Here is a 21,727-nt window from a genome sequence, read left to right on the forward strand (position 1 = left end):
AGCATTCTACTGTGTGTTTGAAGGAAAATAACTGTAATAAAAATAACTGAATATCATTGAACAGTAAGGCATATGGCATAGGAATAAACTAACTTCTAGAATATGCAGATATAATTATAAAAGCTTTGCTACAAAAATATATACACAGAACATAATTCAATGAGCTCTGAAATACAAAGTAACAAAATAGCATATAAGATCAGTCTACAGAGCAATTGTTACTTGAAGAGTGAACATACACTATTTCGAGAATCGACATAAGGCGAAAAATGTTAACGATACTTTTCGCCTCGTGTCGATTCTCATCTCTAAACCAAGACGGTAATTTGAGTTAGCCTTGTCCTATCTTGAAAGTAAAACGTTCATTCTCGTCTCGCTTTTGTTGGTTTTGTTTGAGAAACGAAATGAGAAATTCTTCTTCTGGTGGGAACACTAAACTAATCCGAAATATTTTTTGTCAAATGTCACGTTTTTCCTTGTAGTAGTACGCGCAGCGATTATAAGCTCCTAACTTTTAATCTTCTACGAGATAATAATAATAATTATTATTATTATTATTAGTTTATTATTATTACTATTATTATAGCTGAAGATTTGATAGTTCAAGTATTGAAACATCCGAGCATTCAAAATCGGAAAATAAAAAAAAATACGTGTGTCATCGACGTTCAATCGTCACCAAAAATTCTAAAGTAAAGAGAAACACTTGACGTCTGTGGATGAGATCCAACGACCTTTAGATTATTGGCCGAGCGCCTTGACCACTGAACCACGATCAGTACACAGTAAAAGATTCGTCCTTAGGCCCGTTACACAGTCACGCGGAGCTCCGCGCGCGGAGTCCCGCGTGGCAAGATTGTTCTATTGATTCTTATGGGTGCATACATAGTCACGCGGAGGCCTCCGCGCGCGGAGCAGCCTCCGCGTGGCCCTATCCGCGCTCCGCGATGCAGATAAGGCCATTGAGCAAATGGGTGCTTACATAGTCAAGCGGAACTCCGCGCGCGGAGCAGCCACTTCTCTTTAAAATTTAAACAGAAACGTGCATGGTAGCAAAAGCAAAATGCAAATTGATCCAGATTTCTTTTCTTATTTTTGATAGTGAGTTGCTAAATAATATTTTATACTGTTCTATAATACTATTTTCATATTGTTTAGTGTTATTTTTAATTTAGCTATATTGTCTTCGTTTAATTGGAACTTTCAATGAATGTCTTTGCTTAATTGGAACTGTACATGTGGTGCCTCTAATATACCACTGTCAACAGTACGTGACTATTGTCATTTTTGGACTTTCTTTCAACAAATTTCAGTTTCAGTTTCAATTATCACGGAGGTTAAATTAACACCATGTTAATGGGATCCCTCTTGTGGGGAATACAAAAAGCGCGACATTCGTGAACAGGCATGGAACGAGATATGTAAAAGATTTTTTTTTTTTTTTTGTAAAAATGAAGGTATGGACAATGAAAAAAGATAAATTGAGGCAAATAATTTATCTCTACTATTAAATAGTTGATTGGATGTGAAGTTCTAACCAAATGCACAAACATAGGTTATTTTAATTTGTTAAAAAACAGTATCTGTTAAGTTCTGTATTTTAAGAGCGTGCATATGAATTTTATTTAAATTGCATTTTTATAATTTCGATGGATATTTTTTCAATTAGGTCATCGAACGACTGAATTGACGTACGGAAATTATTGAAATACTTCTCGTCTTCTCGCAAATCTATATACACAGACGTAAAGCTCCCTTCAAACTTCTTTGAGAAACTAAGGGGTGAATCTTGAGACACGTATTTTTCTGTGTTCTTCGTTTTCTCTTCTTACAGAAATATTAAGATGCCACTATTGTCGTTTCGAACTTTTTATGTTGACTCGCAACACTGACTGAGAAGAATCCTGTATATAATCACGTGACGCGTAGCGCGTAGCTACGGATGACTGTTTAAGCACACACGCGTAGTGCGGAAGACGGGACGCGGAGCTCCGCTTGACTGTGTAACGGGCCTTAGTGTGTTCACGTTAGGTTTCTTTGCCTCTCGATTACAAAGTTCTACGTTTTTCTTTGTTTCGAAAGGTCTTTCGTATTTCTTTTTTCGTGATGAAGTAAGTCAATAATCTTGGCATAGTTTATATTAATAACTTGAGTTGTTTCTAAGGCCCGTTACACAGTCACGCGGAGCTCCGCGCGCGGAGTTCCGGGTGACAAGATTGTTCTATTGATTCTTATGGGTGCATACATAGTCACGCGGAGGTTTCCGCGCGCGGAGCAGCCTCCGCGTGTCCCTATCCGCGCTCCGCGAGGCAGATAAGGCCATTGAACAAATGGGTGCTTACATAGTCAAGCGGAACTCCGCGCGCGGAGAAGCCACTTCTCTTAAAATTTAAACAGAAACGTGCATGGTAGCAAAAGCAAAATGCAAATTGATCCAGATTTCTTTTCTTATTTTTGATAGTGAGTTGCTAAATAATATTCTATACTGTTCTATAATACTATTTTCATACTTTTTAGTGTTATTTTTAATTTAGCTATATTGTCTTCGTTTAATTGGAACTTTCAATTAATGTCTTTGCTTAATTGGAACTGTACATGTGGTGCCTCTAATATACCACTGTTAACAGGTTAACAGTATGTGACTTGTAATTTTTGGACTTTCTTTCAACAAATTTCAGTTTCAGTTTCAATTATCATGGAGGTTAAATTGACACCATGTTAATGGGATCCCTCTTGTGAGGAACACAAAAAGCGTGACATTCGTGAACAGGCATGGAACGAGATATGTAAAAGATTTTTTTTTTGTAAAAATGAAGGTATGAACAATGAAAAAAGATAAATTGAGGCAAATAATTTATCTCTACTATTAAATAGTTGATTGGATGTGAAGTTCTAACCAAATGCACAAACATAGGCTATTTTAATTTGTTAAAAAACAGTATCTGTTAAGTTCTGTATTTTAAGAGCGTGCATATGAATTTTATTTAAATTGCATTTTTATAATTTCGATGGATATTTTTTCAATTAGGTCATCGAACGACTGAATTGACGTACGGAAATTATTGAAGTACTTCTCGTCTTCTCGCAAATCTATATACACAGACGTAAAGCTCCCTTCAGACTTCTTTGAGAAACTAAGGGATGAATCTTGAGACATTTATTTTTCTGTGTTCTTCGTTTTCTCTTCTTACAGAAATATTAAGATACAGTAGAGCGTCGATTATCCGAACGTCGGTCAACCGAATTACCGCTTAACCGAACTGTGTACTCGCTCGGTTAAAGGATTTTTTTAAACGTTAATTTTGTGTACTGTATGTATTGTTCATGCAAAATGCGTATGTAATATGCACATATTTTTGTTTAATAAACTGTACCACATACTATATATTCCTACTAAAGTTGCCTTTGTATGTTACTTTGTAATACTTAAAGACATGCCTGTTTTTATGAATAAATTTACTGTACAGTACTTGTTTTTGGCAAATAAACATGTACAGTTCGATTATCCGAACAAACCACTTTTCCGAACACCCATGTCCCCCAATTACTTCGGATAATCGACGCTCTACTGTACCACTATTGTCGTTTCGAACTTTTTATGTTGACTCGCAACACTGACTGAGAAGAATCATGTATATAATCACGTGACGCGTAGCGCGTAGCTACGGATGACTGTGTAAGCACACACGCGTAGTGCGGAGGGCGGAAAACGGAGCGCGGAGCTCCGCTTGACTGTGTAACGGGTCTAAAGCTTTGGTTCTCAATTTTGTTTCTTCTCCGCAGGTATGACAGATTTAATTATCATACTTTGTATTTGGCTTCAAAGCAGTCCCCATTACCTTGTCAAGGACTTATATCCGCCACTAAACAAGCGTTTGCTTCACGTAATATTGAAGGATCACGAGACCAACTGCAAATTGAAATAATCGGAGTGTTGAATTCTATTTGTGGTTCTTTTTAACAAGCATTAGGAAAATTGAATTATAAGATTGCTGTGGCTGACATTCAAACACAAGACACCTAATGACTCACTGTTCATGTACGTCATCCACTCGCCCAATGATACACAGTAGAAATTAGTGTAACAAACTTAATATCTCGGACTAGTTGTGAAATATTCAATGTGGGCTTAAAATTTTTGGGGCAAAACTGAATACAACATAGGCCTCTCTCTCTCTCTCTCTCTCTCTCTCTCTCTCTCTCTCTCTATATATATATATATATATATATATATATATATATATATATATATATATATATATAAAAGAGAACGTACAAATCCTTAGTTAGCTCATCACGCTAATACGGCTGAACCAATTTCTTTCATTTTTGGGGGGTTATTAAGATTTGGACCCTAGATGGTTTTTATCATATCACTTTAATTTTCAATTACCAGTGTCTTGAGATAATTGACCATTCAAGTGTCCATAACGTAGAAATCCTTTGTTAGCTCATCATAGCTAAATCTAACCGTATTTATATGCAACCCACATGACCGTGTCACTCGGCGGGTTAACATAAATGACAGGCGATATAATGTTAACATTTACTGCAATCTTCTATGGTTTTTATCATATCACTTGAAAGCGAAAAAGTAAAAATTATCTAAGTAACAAAGTTTATTGCGTTCCGGGGTGACCCCAGCGAAGCGGGGTGAACGCTGCTAGTATATATATATATATATATATATATATATATATATATATATATATATATATATATATATAAAATTTATACATTAACAAATATGCAAAGGAGAAAAGTGCCAAGAAGAGAAAGAGCCTACTTGGAGTGTGGCTTTAAAGCGTTCGGCTGCAATAATATATTCCCTCGTTAAAATATTTCATGGTGTGTGTGTGTGGTCAGTGGCTGGAGGTGAAGAGCGATGGGTCATTTTGCTGCAAATATGCTGCCTTTCGTTCTGCATTTCAACATGAGATGTTAGGTGACCATTTCGTGAGTTTTTATCATTACTGCAAGTACATTAAAGAAACTTTGCACTTATTGGGGGGCTCGAGCCGGGCACCCCTAAGTATGCCACTGGATTCTAGGAAGAGTTAAACAATGCAGACCCGGGACAAAAATCTTTCTGACAAATAGTAATGTATTATTTTACCACACAAGACGCTTCTTTTAGATTTTAGCGTAATTAAATACCTACCAAGATACACTTGTTTTATGGTAGAAAGGAAATCTTCTGTCGTACTCAAGATGTCTTGAAAGAGAAGCCTTCATTCGCCAAACCGAAAGTATCTGTTTATTTCTGTTATTTTTTAAAAAATGAAAGTTTTGTTTCCGTTCTTTCTCCCTCCGACAATTATTTCATGACATAAGTCTCAAGGAGACTTCGGTAGGCACTATGTTAGAAACCGGAAGGTTTTGGGTTCAAATCCGCTCTAAGTCAACTTATACTTTTAAATTTAATTTGTTCTTGCAGGGTGTATGATGACTTCTCTTTGCTCAAAGTTCTCCGTAATGAGATGAGATGTAAGAATCATGCACATGTTAACTGAGAGAAAGAGGGAGTGGATATATCTGCAATTGAAATATTATCCGAAACGTTCATCGATATTCATATTTGCTTGTGTTTTTCTTAATTTTTGTTTATTCTTTACGAAATTACAGTTCTCGATTACTTAGAACATAACAAGGGATAGTGAATGATATATCACGGCGTATTACAAGAGAGAACTCGTGTTCTTGTAACGCCCCTATACAACTTGTCTACAATTGTATTACTAGTATAACTTACAATGTACTTCTTGTAAATATATGCATTTGGCAACCCTGTTGAAACATCATGTTCGCGGGTTTGCGCAAAGGATTCTGGGTACTCAACCAGGAACATGAAGACGTAATGGTGATAGTAATCTTCGCCTGCTAACATAATTTTGTTACATCTCACTCGTTAGTGATCATCATAGTATTCAAAATGGTTTTAGTTTACTCTGCAACCTAGGGAATAATTTCTCACATTTTCTTCGTGTGCAGCTAGTTTGAATAGCATCAATTTTTAGATGGTGTTGGGAAACAGTCTTCCGCCTTAGCTCACCACGTGAGTCGACCTTGTGTGTGCGAATTTTTCAAGCTTGCCTTTATAGTGTTGTACGATCATATTTACATATCCAGTGTACAGTCTTTTGGAGTGGTTTAGTCATCATGTTAGTATCAGCACACATTTTCAAATTGCAGCTTGAATTAAATAATATCATGTGCAGCTAAACTCTTAGTAGCGGGGCCCCAACCCATCCACACTGTCCATGAAGCAATGTATAATTGAGCATCTTCTCCGTCTGTTTTATACATTTACATCAGTGCAGTCATATACCATGGAAGTACCAGGAGCGTATAGTAAACCCGCCGATGATAAGATAACTTTCTGTGAGTGGACTCCAGGAAGCCGCCTACGCAGCAAGCCAAGTGAACAGTACGTATGGTTGCGTGATTACCGTATTTCCATAATAATCTTGAATGACTTGCTCAGCAACTCAAACTTGTGTAACCCTTTAATCAATGTGAGCAGTCATTTTCGTTGGCTACGCAAGAGGTTGAAAATGCAGCATTATGTCAAGTAGATAAAGTGGAATCTTGTATTATATACATATGTAGAGTTTCAGCCAATGAGAGTTATTTGCACGTACTTTTATCAATCATCTTCTCAAAATGTTGACAAGGCACCCAGTCTCCAGTTCATTGTAATAACCCAATGTTCGTGCTATTCACCTGTTGGATTCAGGCTTATAATCTTAAATAGGGGTATCATCACCCTATCATCCGGACTGCCCCGTGACCTCCAGGAAGTGGATGCACCACCAGCTCCTCCCTGCCCGGGATGGACCGTGTGAAATGAAGATATTCTCTTACACTTAATCTCCAATGCCAAAATAATCCAGGGGACCAACCCAGCAGTAGTGATTGGTTAATTTATCCAAGCCTTAGTGTCATGTGTGTGGTTGATGCAGTAATTTGTGTGTATCTCGTGTAATTAGTGTCCTGTTGGAAATGTTTCTCGCTTGTGTCGAAAGTGCATTTGTGAAAATTATAGTAAGTCTCATTTTATCCCATACCTGCCATAAGGGTAAGTACCTTGTGTTATAAGAGCCCGCCTTCGCAGCCGGCTAATAATTCTGCCTCGCACAGAATTTTTGTCTTCACTTCTTGTGATTTGTTGAATTAACGTGTACGTATTGCACCCTCATGTGGATTTGCTGGTGCACGTTTAAAGAATGTTGGTTCGCAGGTATTTATTTGCACTTATCAAAGTCTTAACTATGTCGGAAGCAGTCTATAAGTAAGATAAAGTACATAGCTCATTACTATCCTTCGAGATTATCACTGTTAAGCCACGAGCACGTCTCTCACGTTTTAAGTTTGCTTGGCCATCTAGCACGGATTGGTCAAGAGTGTTGTCCCCTTAGTTTGTTATGGTTGTGTGACAACTGATTTAACCTTGCAAAATTCATAATGGTCTCCCTCTAGTTCTTTCCTTTTAATCTCTGTCTGAGGTATCTAAGCCGCAATAGTGTTCCACTGCAAACTGATTACATGGGTTTTATTAAGTATGTCACTATGTCTACATTACTATGGTAAGTTACAATGTCTATTGACCGGTTACAATGTTTTAAGGCTATATTTGTCTAATTTGTCCACCTCCTGTTCACCTTAGATAAATTTTCTTCGTCAGGGTCGTTTGTTTGTGTCTGGCGACGTCTACTATAAACAATACCAATGTAACATGATGTTTCTCTTGGGGTTCATTAATATGATTCCATGGATTATGATGTTTGTTTATGCTTATGCCTTACTCAACTCTATGTTCACCCGACTAGTCGTGGTTGGTAAAGTTAAGTTGCTCGAGCTATTCTATATTAATGCGTGTTAAAGCCATGGTGAACTTATTAACTTGATGATCTGTCTTGTAGTGTGTATTTTTGCGTGTTTGTTTGCTCATATAGTATATTTAATCTACTGTTACTATTTTGTTTTATGCCATATAAGTTCATTTAGTCGCATGTCTGTGCAAGCTGAAGAAGTCACAGAAAATTACATTAAATGATTCTTGTCGCAATGTCAGTAAACTACATCATCCTGTTTACTCATGTGTAATGCATAGTGAACAAATTTTGTTTATGAAAATATAGTTAGTCCAATAAATGTTACAACCTACATTATCCCAAGTGTTATATTCCAAGAAACCAAACCTTGCAGATGTATCCTTAGCAGCTAAGCTTCTTTCGGATCGTTTTTGGATAAAGAAATCACAGCACAAGGAAAGGGCTGTTCTCTGTGCACTCGTAGAGGGTACAGGGGGCAGTCTCGCACAGGTTGGATTCGTTTACCGTTGTACAGTTGTGTTATGTTCGCTTTTGCCTCAATTAATGGCAGGTTTGTCCTGTTTTTTGTTTATATTTGTTTACTTCTTTCCTGTGTTCTAAGCAGTTCACAGGTGGCGACCCCTTTTCTTATATTTATTAACTCAGTGCTCCGGCACTGAACATCAAACTTAGCCGTAGCCTGCCAGGGATTAGGGCCCTCTGGGGCGCTACAGCGGTTTGTTGTTTTTGGCGACCCAGCCAGGATATCGGCTGGTACCTTTTGATTTTTCTTGTGTTCTAGTGGTTTCTATTGTTACTTCTCTATGTAGAATTTTGTCAGTATCGTGTTACAATTCTTGTTTATCAGTATCTTGTATATCTTGTATGTTTCTTAACTTCCGAAGATGGATACCGTCATCCCTGAATGTTTCATAAAAAAAAGCCTTGCTGTTTTAAGTCAACTTTCATTGTAGGTGAGGTGCAGTGCTCTTTGTTGACAATGTCGGATTGGGTTGGGGACCCGCATCATATGTCAGTGAAGTAAAAGTCAATTGAGTGTTTAACGTCAGATAAACTATTTCTTCAGTGTATTCTTTTAATTTTAGTGCATGTGTTAAACTGTTAGTGCCAGAATGAACAAGTCTAAGAGGAAAGCTCGTCAGTGTGGCCATTCAGGCACTTTACTAGAGTGTACTTCCTGCAATACTTGGTACTGTAAACAGTGTTCAGGATTAAGTGAGGAAGCTTTTGCCGAGAAAGGCAAGCCCAATGTTTTGTGGGATTGTAATTCATGTTTGGTACAATCTCCCAATTTAGCAAATAATACTATTGAAATAGATGATGTAAACACTGGATCTTTGGTAGAGAAGAGTCAAAGTGGAAGTAGTAGTGAAGTTGGTGTTGCTTCTAATTTTTCGGATCTTCTAGCGCAGCTCACCGCCCAGATAGATTCCATTAAGGTGGTTGTAACCGAAGAAGCCATACAATTGAAATCAAAGGTGATTGAAGAAACTACGCAGTTAAGGTTGGATGTAGCCAACGAAAATTCCCAATTAAAATCGGCCGTAACCGAAGTCGTAGAAAAGGAAATGTCGGAGCTGAAGGACACCGTGGATCGTCACATTAAAGAGCAGGATGCTCGTATTGCAGCCTTGAGTAACCAATTGGAAAATAATACGGCGGAATTGAATCATCAATTAGAAGTGGTAAACGAGAATTTAGCCTCTCAAGAAGTAACCCTACTTAATTGCTTAAGGGACAATAGTATGTGTAAGCGTCAATTGGAAGCTTTGTCTACCCAAGTGAAAGAAATCCATCAGACCAGCAACTCCTGTTTAGGACTACGGGACGAACTTGAAGCCTTGAAGGAGAAGGTTGACAGCCTTTTTGATCAAGATTATGATGAAGAAGTGGAAGAACAAAGTAACCAGCCTGATGCTGATGTTGTTAATGTGGAGCGTAGACACTTCACAGACTTTGAAAGATTTTTAGGCCTTGTTAATCCTAGTACTTGTGAGAGCAGTAGTCAGTCTGAAATTCCAGTGGTTGTTTCTAGTCCTTTGATTGGAACTACTTCAGTAACCACTACCTCTGGTCTTCGCCCTGCCAAAGTTAATCTGTCCCAGGTACAGCATTTCTTTAATAATGTTAGTTGTGTTTCCACTGCTTCTTCTCATGGTATGCCGTATAGTCAGTGTACTCATTCTGAGCCTAAACGTGACAAAGGTTTGGATGGTCGGAAAGCTGATGGTTTTCCTAGTTATGAGCGAAATAATTTATTCAACCCTTTTCTTTCTCAGCATGCTAAAGATAGGAATGACTTGCCTTGTGTCTCGTCGGTCAGTGTTGGTCATGGTGACTCTGCTTACCCAAGAACTTCCACCTTGGAACCGGATGTCCCTTCATTCTTATCTAATGGTTGTCCACTGTCTAGCATTAATGGCAATAATAATAATGGTCATGGTCTAAAGTCTTTGCGTTTGTCAGACCTAAGTCATTTCCCTGAGTTTACAGGTAATGTGTTGGAAATTTCCCCACTTGATTTCTTGCAACAATTAGAATAGAATTTCAAGTTCTTGAATCTTGATCCCGAATACCAAGTTTTAGTTGCTATGAGAGCCATGAAAGATTCTGCTGCTTGTTGGATTTCGCAGGTCTCAGATCAAATTCATTCATATCATGATTTTAAACGTCTTTTCTTGTCGCAGTATTTAAATCCAAAGGTTTGTAGGGCTCAGTGGAGATACTTGTTGTCCACCAAGTATAACCCCAGCATTCATGGAAAAGCTTCTGAGTTTGTATGCAAACTTTCTAAAGGTTTGAGAATGCTTAAGAATAACATGTCACAGATACAGTTAGTGGATTATCTAATTGACACCTTACTTCCAGAATATCAATTTACCTTAAGTCAAGTGGAAATTACTTCTGTTTCTGAGCTCGCTGAGCGCCTGATGAGACTAGAAGTACCTGACAAAACTAAGTTACTGAATAGCCCTTTAGTGTCTTTAGAGTCATTTAGTTTTAAACGTAAAGCAGGCAATGATAATGACACTCCTAGTAAGAGTAAGAAACGAAATGTGCATTTTGATGTTAACCTTGCTACTACTACGATCAATGAAAATAATAATGAACAAGGTGGTTCTAGTGCAAATCCTAATTCTGAAAATACGGTAACCACTAAAGAAAAATGGGCTCAAGTGGGATATGCCAATGTAAAGGATTACTTAGGTAATAATCCTCCTGGTAATAACAGTAACAATGATAATAATGTTAATTTTAGGCATAATAACCGAAAAAGGTTTGGCTTTGGTAATCGTAATAATAACAATAGCAGTAATAATTTTAACAACAGACAGAATAATTTTAATAATAGACAGGCTAATCGTAACGTAAGAAGAGTAAACGTTAGAAATAGAAATGCTGGTAGAAATGTTAACCATCAATCAGGAAATTCTTGTGAACAGGCTGAACCTATTTCATCTTGTTGTAATTGTAATCATTGTCCTAACTTTAGGAACAGCCATGAAAGTATGGGTGTAAACTCACAGACTGTCTCTGAGCCTTATGCTCAATGTAATGCAACTTTAAATTAACAGGGCAGACTCCTGATTGGTCGCCTGGAGCCCGCCAAGATTGTAGTCAGCGACCAGAAGCTATGTTATCTAACAGAACTAATGGTACCTGGTTTACTCAGTCCCCTCTTCAAGTATTCTTTATCTTAAATGAAAAATCACATGACAGTGTTAGTGAAAATAGTACTTTCGTAAAGTCACCTTATTTGTCAGGCCAAATAGCCGGTTTATCTCTATCTTGCATCATTGATAGTGGGTGTGAGGCTAATCTTTTGAGTTATGGTAAGTGGAAAAGAATCGTAGAAGTGTTGCCTACCGCCAAGTTAGTGCCAGCTAAGCATGTAACCTTGCAAGCTTTCGTGGGTGATAATAAACACCGAGTTAAAGGTCAAAAGACTTTATATCTAGAATTCTCCAGTCATGTTCTCGAAGTTTCTTTCTTCATTGTGGAAGGTATGAAGTCAGACGTTCTCCTAGGAACTCCTCTCTTGAATAAATACAGCTGTGTTGTAGACTTTGCCAACCGTATCCTTACCTTCAAAGATCTCGATGGTAAGCCAGCGAAGTTGAACCTGAACTCTTTGTGGATAAGTTCAGTGGAACCGGAACCTTTAATACGAGAAGTGAACCAAGAAGACGATTATTTGGTACCAGTGAGTGAAATTCGAGATACCATCTTGTCCAGAACTGATTTAACCGAGGATGTTAAGTCCCGATTAGTGGATTTGTTAATTCGGTACAGGGAGTTATTCTCCGAGCGACCTAGACCAGTGAAAATAAAGCCTCTGAAGATGAGCTCACCGATAACGAGCCAGTGGTGTGCAAGCCGTACCCGATAGCCTACTCAATGCGAGAACCATTCTGGAAACTCTTGCAGAAGTGGCTTGAATGGGGAGTGATTGAAGAAAGATTGTCGCCTTATTTAAACCCAGTGCACTGTGTCTACAAGGCAGATAAGCAGTCTATTAGGCCCACATTGGATTTAAGACATCTAAATAAGAAGGTAATAACTGCTAATGTGCGCGTGGAGCCCATACAGGATATTTTAGCTCGCCTCAAAGGTTCTATGGTATTTTCTTCATTCGACTGTAAGGATGGATACTATTGTTTACCCTTGGAAGAAGAATCCTACGAGAAGACAGCTTTCTTATTTGAAGGAAGGCAATATTGTTTTCGTTATCTAGTGATGGGACTGAAATCCGCTACAAGCTTGTTCCAGTTCGTCATGAACAGTATTTTCGACTTGTCCACGAAACATTTTGTCTCCTGTTATTTAGACGACTTTTTTTGTTTTTCACCCTCTATAGATCAGCACTTCGAGCATCTAGAATTTATTCTGTATATTTTAAACAAGTTGAACTTTTCTCTAAATTTTTGTAAATGTAAACTTTTGTTTCCAGAACTGTTATTCTTAGGACATATTATATCTGGCCGAGAAGTTAAAGTCAATTCCAAGCTGAATGAAACTATCAGAAATTTTCCTGTGCCAAGAACTCGTAAGCAGTTACGTCAATTTCTAGGCATAGCCAATTGGCGTCGCAAATTCATTAACAATTACGCCGAGTTAACCGAAGATTTGGTGCATCTTCTGCGCAAGGAAGTGAAATTTCAATTTGGTCCAAAGCAACTAGAAGCTTTTGAGTTATTAAAGCGAGAGTTAATTTCTCCTCCTGCCTTAGCATTGCCTGACATGGGTAAAACTTTTCACATCTTTTCAGATTCCTCTGCCATAGCCATTGGCGGATATATTGGTCAGTACGAAGGTGACGAATTTAGAGTTATTTCTTATGCTAGTAAGCGTATCAAACCCACCGAGATGTCATTGTCTATTTTTCAGACAGAGTTGTTAGCGGTAGTATTTCTCTGTGAGAGGTTCGCAGATTATATCCTTGGTAGAGAAACTGTTGTTCATACAGACAACAAGGCTATAACCCATCTTAAGACTATACGCAATCTAGACTCTAGAACTACCAGATTGTTATTAAAACTTCAGGATTATAATTTGAAATTCGAACACCTGTCCTCTGGTGAGAACTACATTGCTGATGTCATTTCACGTAATCCTCCTGATGAGGATGAGTCTGTCAATACTATGTACATGGTAAATGTTGTGTTTAGAAATTTAACCCAATCCTCTTTCTTACAGCTTATGGCTAAAGAACAGCAGAACGATGCTTTTGTCAGTAAATGTTTAACTAAATTGGAAGAAGGTAATTCAAATTACTGTAAACATTTAAATTTGGTATATGTCAAGCAATCTAATGTTTGGAAATTAATTATTCCTAAAAGTTTAGTGCATGTAGTAATTGACGAAATTCATAAGGAAGCACATTTTGGTTCCAGGAAATGTTACTTGCATTGTAAAAAGCTTTTCTATTGGCCGAATATGAAACGTGACATTGCTAAATTTATAAACGATTGTGAGATTTGTGCAAGAACTAAACCATGTTCGCAGGCCAAAGTGCATCAAATTTGTCATGTGGAGGCTGATCGCCCACATTGTAAATTAAGTGTAGATCTCATAGGGCGTTTACCAAAAAGTAATTCTTATTCCTACATATTATCTGTCTTGGATGTCTATAGTAAATTTCTTGTGTTGTATCCAGTAAGGAATGCTAATGCCAATGAAATTATTTCTATTTTCACTAAAAGGTATTTTTACCATTTTCCGATTCCCCAGGAGCTCATCACTGATAGGGGAGCACAGTTTGTTTGTTGTTTATGGCGTCGTTTTTGTCGCAGGAATGGCATCCAGCATTTGTTATTGAGTCCGTACAATCCGAAATCTAACCCTGTAGAAAGGTACCATTCCAAAGTTTCTCGTTTGTTAAGAGTATTTATCAACAAAGATCATACTCAATGGAGTCAAAAATTGTCAGAGGTCCAGTCATTGTTAAATAATTCTGTGTCTCTTACTACTGGATATGCTCCTTCAGAGCTTTTTCTCAATTTTTCAGCTCTAGATAATTTCAAGAAAGAATTAGATTGGCCCTCAGAGTTTGGTGAAGTAGATCATAAGTTTAGACATCAGTCAGTACTGTTGAATACAAAGAAAAGTCTTAGAAAAAATAATTCTAAGGTTAAAACCAAAGGTATTGAAATTAAAATTGGTGATCTTGTTTTCGTAAAGAATCAGAAACATAGCTCTATGATAGATAAGACCATTAGCAAATTCTTCTTGAAGTATTTAGGTCCATTTTTAGTCATAGGTGTAGAAAATAATGCAGTAAGCCTGGTAAATTTAAGTAATGAGTGGATTGGTACTCATAATTTGGATAATGTTAAATTGTTTAACTGTTCCCTGGAAAAGCGCCAGGAACTTTTGGTGAATACGTACTTATAAAAAAAACATTCAAAGTTTTTTTTCCTTCAACCTGGGCGAGGTTGTAACGCCCCTATACAACTTGTCTACAATTGTATTACTAGTATAACTTACAATGTACTTCTTGTAAATATATGCATTTGGCAACCCTGTTGAAACATCATGTTCGCGGGTTCGCGCAAAGGATTCTGGGTACTCAACCAGGAACATGAAGACGTAATGGTGATAGTAATCTTCGCCTGCTAACATAATTTTGTTACATCTCACTCGTTAGTGATCATCATAGTATTCAAAATGGTTTTAGTTTACTCTGCAACCTAGGGAATAATTTCTCACATTTTCTTCGTGTGCAGCTAGTTTGAATAGCATCAATTTTTAGATGGTGTTGGGAAACAGTCTTCCGCCTTAGCTCACCACGTGAGTCGACCTTGTGTGTGCGTGTATTGAAGGATCACGAGACCAACTGCAAATTGAAATAATCGGAGTGTTGAATTCTATTTGTGGTTCTTTTTAACAAGCATTAGGAAAATTGAATTATAAGATTGCTGTGGCTGACATTCAAACACAAGACACCTAATGACTCACTGTTCATGTACGTCATCCACTCGCCCAATGATACACAGTAGAAATTAGTGTAACAAACTTAATATCTCGGACTAGTTGTGAAATATTCAATGTGGGCTTAAAATTTTTGGGGCAAAACTGAATACAACATAGGCCTCTCTCTCTCTCTCTCTCTCTCTCTCTCTCTCTCTCTCTCTATATATATATATATATATATATATATATATATATATATATATATATATATATATATATATATATATAAAATTTATACATTAACAAATATGCAAAGGCGAAAAGTGCCAAGAAGAGAAAGAGCCTACTTGGAGTGTGGCTTTAAAGCGTTCGGCTGCAATAACATATTCCCTCGTTAAAATATTTCATGGTGTGTGTGTGTGGTCAGTGGCTGGAGGTGAAGAGCGATGGGTCATTTTGCTGCAAATATGCTGCCTTTCGTTCTGCATTTCAACATGAGATGTTAGGTGACCATTTCGTGAGTTTTTATCATTACTGCAAGTACATTAAAGAAACTTTGCACTTATTGGGGGGCTCGAGCCGGGCACCCCTAAGTATGCCACTGGATTCTAGGAAGAGTTAAACAATGCAGACCCGGGACAAAAATCTTTCTGACAAATAGTAATGTATTATTTTACCACACAAGACGCTTCTTTTAGATTTTAGCGTAATTAAATACCTACCAAGATACACTTGTTTTATGGTAGAAAGGAAATCTTCTGTCGTACTCAAGATGTCTTGAAAGAGAAGCCTTCATTCGCCAAACCGAAAGTATCTGTTTATTTCTGTTATTTTTTAAAAAATGAAAGTTTTGTTTCCGTTCTTTCTCCCTCCGACAATTATTTCATGACATAAGTCTCAAGGAGACTTCGGTAGGCACTATGTTAGAAATCGGAAGGTTTTGGGTTCAAATCCGCTCTAAGTCAACTTATACTTTTAAATTTAATTTGTTCTTGCAGGGTGTATGATGACTTCTCTTTGCTCAAAGTTCTCCGTAATGAGATGAGATGTAAGAATCATGCACATGTTAACTGAGAGAAAGAGGGAGTGGATATATCTGCAATTGAAATATTATCCGAAACGTTCATCGATATTCATATTTGCTTGTGTTTTTCTTAATTTTTGTTTATTCTTTACGAAATTACAGTTCTCGATTACTTAGAACATAACAAGGGATAGTGAATGATATATCACGGCGTATTACAAGAGAGAACTCGTGTTCTTGTAACGCCCCTATACAACTTGTCTACAATTGTATTACTAGTATAACTTACAATGTACTTCTTGTAAATATATGCATTTGGCAACCCTGTTGAAACATCATGTTCGCGGGTTTGCGCAAAGGATTCTGGGTACTCAACCAGGAACATGAAGACGTAATGGTGATAGTAATCTTCGCCTGCTAACATAATTTTGTTACATCTCACTCGTTAGTGATCATCATAGTATTCAAAATGGTTTTAGTTTACTCTGCAACCTAGGGAATAATTTCTCACATTTTCTTCGTGTGCAGCTAGTTTGAATAGCATCAATTTTTAGATGGTGTTGGGAAACAGTCTTCCGCCTTAGCTCACCACGTGAGTCGACCTTGTGTGTGCGAATTTTTCAAGCTTGCCTTTATAGTGTTGTACGATCATATTTACATATCCAGTGTACAGTCTTTTGGAGTGGTTTAGTCATCATGTTAGTATCAGCACACATTTTCAAATTGCAGCTTGAATTAAATAATATCATGTGCAGCTAAACTCTTAGTAGCGGGGCCCCAACCCATCCACACTGTCCATGAAGCAATGTATAATTGAGCATCTTCTCCGTCTGTTTTATACATTTACATCAGTGCAGTCATATACCATGGAAGTACCAGGAGCGTATAGTAAACCCGCCGATGATAAGATAACTTTCTGTGAGTGGACTCCAGGAAGCCGCCTACGCAGCAAGCCAAGTGAACAGTACGTATGGTTGCGTGATTACCGTATTTCCATAATAATCTTGAATGACTTGCTCAGCAACTCAAACTTGTGTAACCCTTTAATCAATGTGAGCAGTCATTTTCGTTGGCTACGCAAGAGGTTGAAAATGCAGCATTATGTCAAGTAGATAAAGTGGAATCTTGTATTATATACATATGTAGAGTTTCAGCCAATGAGAGTTATTTGCACGTACTTTTATCAATCATCTTCTCAAAATGTTGACAAGGCACCCAGTCTCCAGTTCATTGTAATAACCCAATGTTCGTGCTATTCACCTGTTGGATTCAGGCTTATAATCTTAAATAGGGGTATCATCACCCTATCATCCGGACTGCCCCGTGACCTCCAGGAAGTGGATGCACCACCAGCTCCTCCCTGCCCGGGATGGACCGTGTGAAATGAAGATATTCTCTTACACTTAATCTCCAATGCCAAAATAATCCAGGGGACCAACCCAGCAGTAGTGATTGGTTAATTTATCCAAGCCTTAGTGTCATGTGTGTGGTTGATGCAGTAATTTGTGTGTATCTCGTGTAATTAGTGTCCTGTTGGAAATGTTTCTCGCTTGTGTCGAAAGTGCATTTGTGAAAATTATAGTAAGTCTCATTTTATCCCATACCTGCCATAAGGGTAAGTACCTTGTGTTATAAGAGCCCGCCTTCGCAGCCGGCTAATAATTCTGCCTCGCACAGAATTTTTGTCTTCACTTCTTGTGATTTGTTGAATTAACGTGTACGTATTGCACCCTCATGTGGATTTGCTGGTGCACGTTTAAAGAATGTTGGTTCGCAGGTATTTATTTGCACTTATCAAAGTCTTAACTATGTCGGAAGCAGTCTATAAGTAAGATAAAGTACATAGCTCATTACTATCCTTCGAGATTATCACTGTTAAGCCACGAGCACGTCTCTCACGTTTTAAGTTTGCTTGGCCATCTAGCACGGATTGGTCAAGAGTGTTGTCCCCTTAGTTTATTATGGTTGTGTGACAACTGATTTAACCTTGCAAAATTCATAATGGTCTCCCTCTGGTTCTTTCCTTTTAATCTCTGTCTGAGGTATCTAAGCCGCAATAGTGTTCCACTGCAAACTGATTACATGGGTTTTATTAAGTATGTCACTATGTCTACATTACTATGGTAAGTTACAATGTCTGTTGACCGGTTACAATGTTTTAAGGCTATATTTGTCTAATTTGTCCACCTCCTGTTCACCTTAGATAAATTTTCTTCGTCAGGGTCGTTTGTTTGTGTCTGGCGACGTCTACTATAAACAATACCAATGTAACATGATGTTTCTCTTGGGGTTCTTTAATATGATTCCATGGATTATGATGTTTGTTTATGCTTATGCCTTACTCAACTCTATGTTCACCCGACTAGGCATGGTTGGTAAAGTTAAGTTGCTCGAGCTATTCTATATTAATGCGTGTTAAAGCCATGGTGAACTTATTAACTTGATGATCTGTCTTGTAGTGTGTATTTTTGCGTGTTTGTTTGCTCATATAGTATATTTAATCTACTGTTACTATTTTGTTTTATGCCATATAAGTTCATTTAGTCGCATGTCTGTGCAAGCTGAAGAAGTCACAGAAAATTACATTAAATGATTCTAGTCGCAATGTCAGTAAACTACATCATCCTGTTTACTCATGTGTAATGCATAGTGAACAAATTTTGTTTATGAAAATATAGTTAGTCCAATAAATGTTACAACCTACATTATCCCAAGTGTTATATTCCAAGAAACCAAACCTTGCAGATGTATCCTTAGCAGCTAAGCTTCTTTCGGATCGTTTTTGGATAAAGAAATCACAGCACAAGGAAAGGGTGTACAGGGGGCAGTCTCGCACAGGTTGGATTCGTTTACCGTTGTACAGTTGTGTTATGTTCGCTTTTGCCTCAATTAATGGCAGGTTTGTCCTGTTTTTTTTTTTTTATATTTGTTTACTTCTTTCCTGTGTTCTAAGCAGTTCACAGGTGGCGACCCCTTTTCTTATATTTATTAACTCAGTGCTCCGGCACTGAACATCAAACTTAGCCGTAGCCTGCCAGGGATTAGGGCCCTCTGGGGCGCTACATTTTTTTGATATCATATATACTTCTAATAAATACATGCTTGTATTATTAATTGGAGGTTAGATGACACAAACTTATGTTATGTGCACACAAAGTATGGCTATTTTTCATATTTAAAACATATGACATGTTTTCTACTGATGCAATGGTTTTCGAAAATTGAACTGACACATTGCACATATTGTTTTTACTTTCTTGTCTCTTTTTTTCTTTTGTCATGTGATTCCGATTCCACGTTAATCATTAGGTCCACGTCTCATATAGCCTCGCTGCTGAACGGGACGTCAAACTCAAATTCAACTCAACTATTTTTTCTTTTCTTTTTCCGTTTAATTTTTTTTTTCGTCTGTTTTATTTTCCGAACACACTAGAAACCAGTAATGCAACACCAAAAAATATTCTTGTTAGGTTTAATGTGTAAATGAAAAATTACAATAATAATACATTTTAAAAAAAATATAAGTTCGATTGGTTTTGTTGATAAAAAAGTATTCTTACAAAACAAAGATGGAAGTCAAAATACCTCGACCTGATGATTTTTCATGAAGTTTTATTAGAGCTACTAAATCTGATAAGTAACAAAAGTGAAAGTAACGTTGGAACGAATAGTGCAAAACATTCAGAGATATTACAGAATACTGTAACCTGTAAAAATAAAATGGAACTTTGTGTGTCTACAACCTAAGAAGAGGTATGGCCGGCTAAATGTACAATTCAAATGCCTTCCCAATTGCTTGGTGATTCTGGATCAAGACCTGAAAATTTATTGCTCTAACCGGAAATAGATTAGGGACCACGCAACCGAAGTTGTACGCGGTACTTATTCGGCTTGATATTATTAAAAAAAAAAAAAAAAACTTGAACGTTCACATCCTTAAATATATTTCTAAAATATTAGCATGATATTTAAATTGAACCAATATTATTACTAAGTTTCAGTTTAATCCTTGCACATATGTTTCAGATTGTACGTGGATTGGAAAGTAGCGTTAACAGCTGACAAGATGGCAGATTGCATTTTTCTCACTACACAAGATCAAATGCATCATGATCCGGCAGTAGCATTTGCTGCCAAAGGGTATCATATTCTTCTTGAAAAACCAATGGCTGTAACCGAGAAAGATTGCACTGATATATATAATGCTTGTAAAGAAGCTGGAGTAATGCTGTCAGTTTGCCATGTGCTAAGGAATTTCCCTCCAGTGATGAAAATAAAAAAACTTATAGACGCTGATGTCATTGGAGAGATTTGTAATATAAATCACATAGAAAATGTCGGATTTTGGCATTTCGCTCACTCTTACGTCAGAGGTAAGAAAACTATTTCTCTTATTTCCAGAACGTCGTTATGATCGTGTGTTTTTTTCTGCAGACTCTATATCTGTTTATTAACTTTCTTGTTCGCTGAGTTGGTTTCCAGGAGCAAGGAATATTATTGGATTTCGATCTCGATTGAATGAATGGGATCAAATAAAATCATGAAAACAATGGTTTGTTTAGTACAATGATCACACATTTTAGTAATTTTCAGTAACCTCAAACTATTCTGAAAATATTCCATTTTCAATTCTAATTTGTCAAGAATATAATATAACTAAATATTATATATATTATATAGAGGAAAGTCACCAAAGTCGGACCCCCTTTTGTTTTTGGACTGTATCTCTAATTATTATGATTTTTTTAAAATTTGAATTTCATTGGAATAATATCTTTGGTATGTTGTCAAACATTAGGTATTAGTCAGTTCTTCAACATTCAGTTTATAAGATTTTGCTAAGGAATTATTTAATAAAAAGTGACGAAAATAGCGTTCAGAAGAAAGGTCTCCAAAGTCGAACACTCCTAATAACTGACATGTAAATCACGAGTAAAGTATCAAAATAGCACAAACCTTTATTTTATAAATGTGATATACTTCTCTGAACAATAGAAAAACACAAGATACAATAAGTCAAATGAAAAACAAAGACAAAATCAAACCTCATCAATTGTTCCTTTTACGACAGAATCTCACGGTCATTTCCCGTGCACGCATCATTTATCCACATACCACACATTAGAGATTGTATCCACATTCATTCCTACAATCTATAGGGAACTTCTCCGCACAAAACAATCAGCATAATTGTCGTTTGGCACTATCCAAGTCGCTGTTTCCGCTAGAAATGAACGAAACGTGACCACTTACTGAACTTTCATCTTCCCGATCACGAATTGTGCAAGTAAGATCTCTAATTCACTTGCTACATCGTCGTGCTTATAGTGCGTTGTCTTGAAAAGTGTTGTTCTTTTTGTTCATGGACACCCTTCCTGTGGTGGACGAAGGTTTCTTAACCTTTCCCTTTGAGCTCGCCACAGATAGATGTAGATCATGTTTGTATGGAGAGGAT

The 21,727-nt window shown here is 37.1% G+C and overlaps 1 protein-coding gene across 3 annotated transcripts in view; it reads left to right on the forward strand.

Moving 5' to 3' along the window:
* The window catches only part of LOC145680916 (uncharacterized), a 975,933-nt gene that overhangs the window by 262,850 nt on the left and 691,356 nt on the right, over positions 1–21,727 (forward strand). For all 3 annotated transcript variants that reach the window (XM_081752076.1, XM_081752077.1, XM_081752075.1), the window contains exon 3: positions 20,299–20,645. In XM_081752076.1, coding sequence (XP_081608202.1) covers positions 20,299–20,645 — 347 coding nt within the window. The remainder of the gene's footprint in view (positions 1–20,298; positions 20,646–21,727) is intronic.

Source organism: Thermobia domestica, chromosome 3, assembly GCF_964235325.1.
Source record: "Thermobia domestica chromosome 3, izTheDome1.hap1.1, whole genome shotgun sequence".
Taxonomy (NCBI): domain Eukaryota; kingdom Metazoa; phylum Arthropoda; class Insecta; order Zygentoma; family Lepismatidae; genus Thermobia; species Thermobia domestica.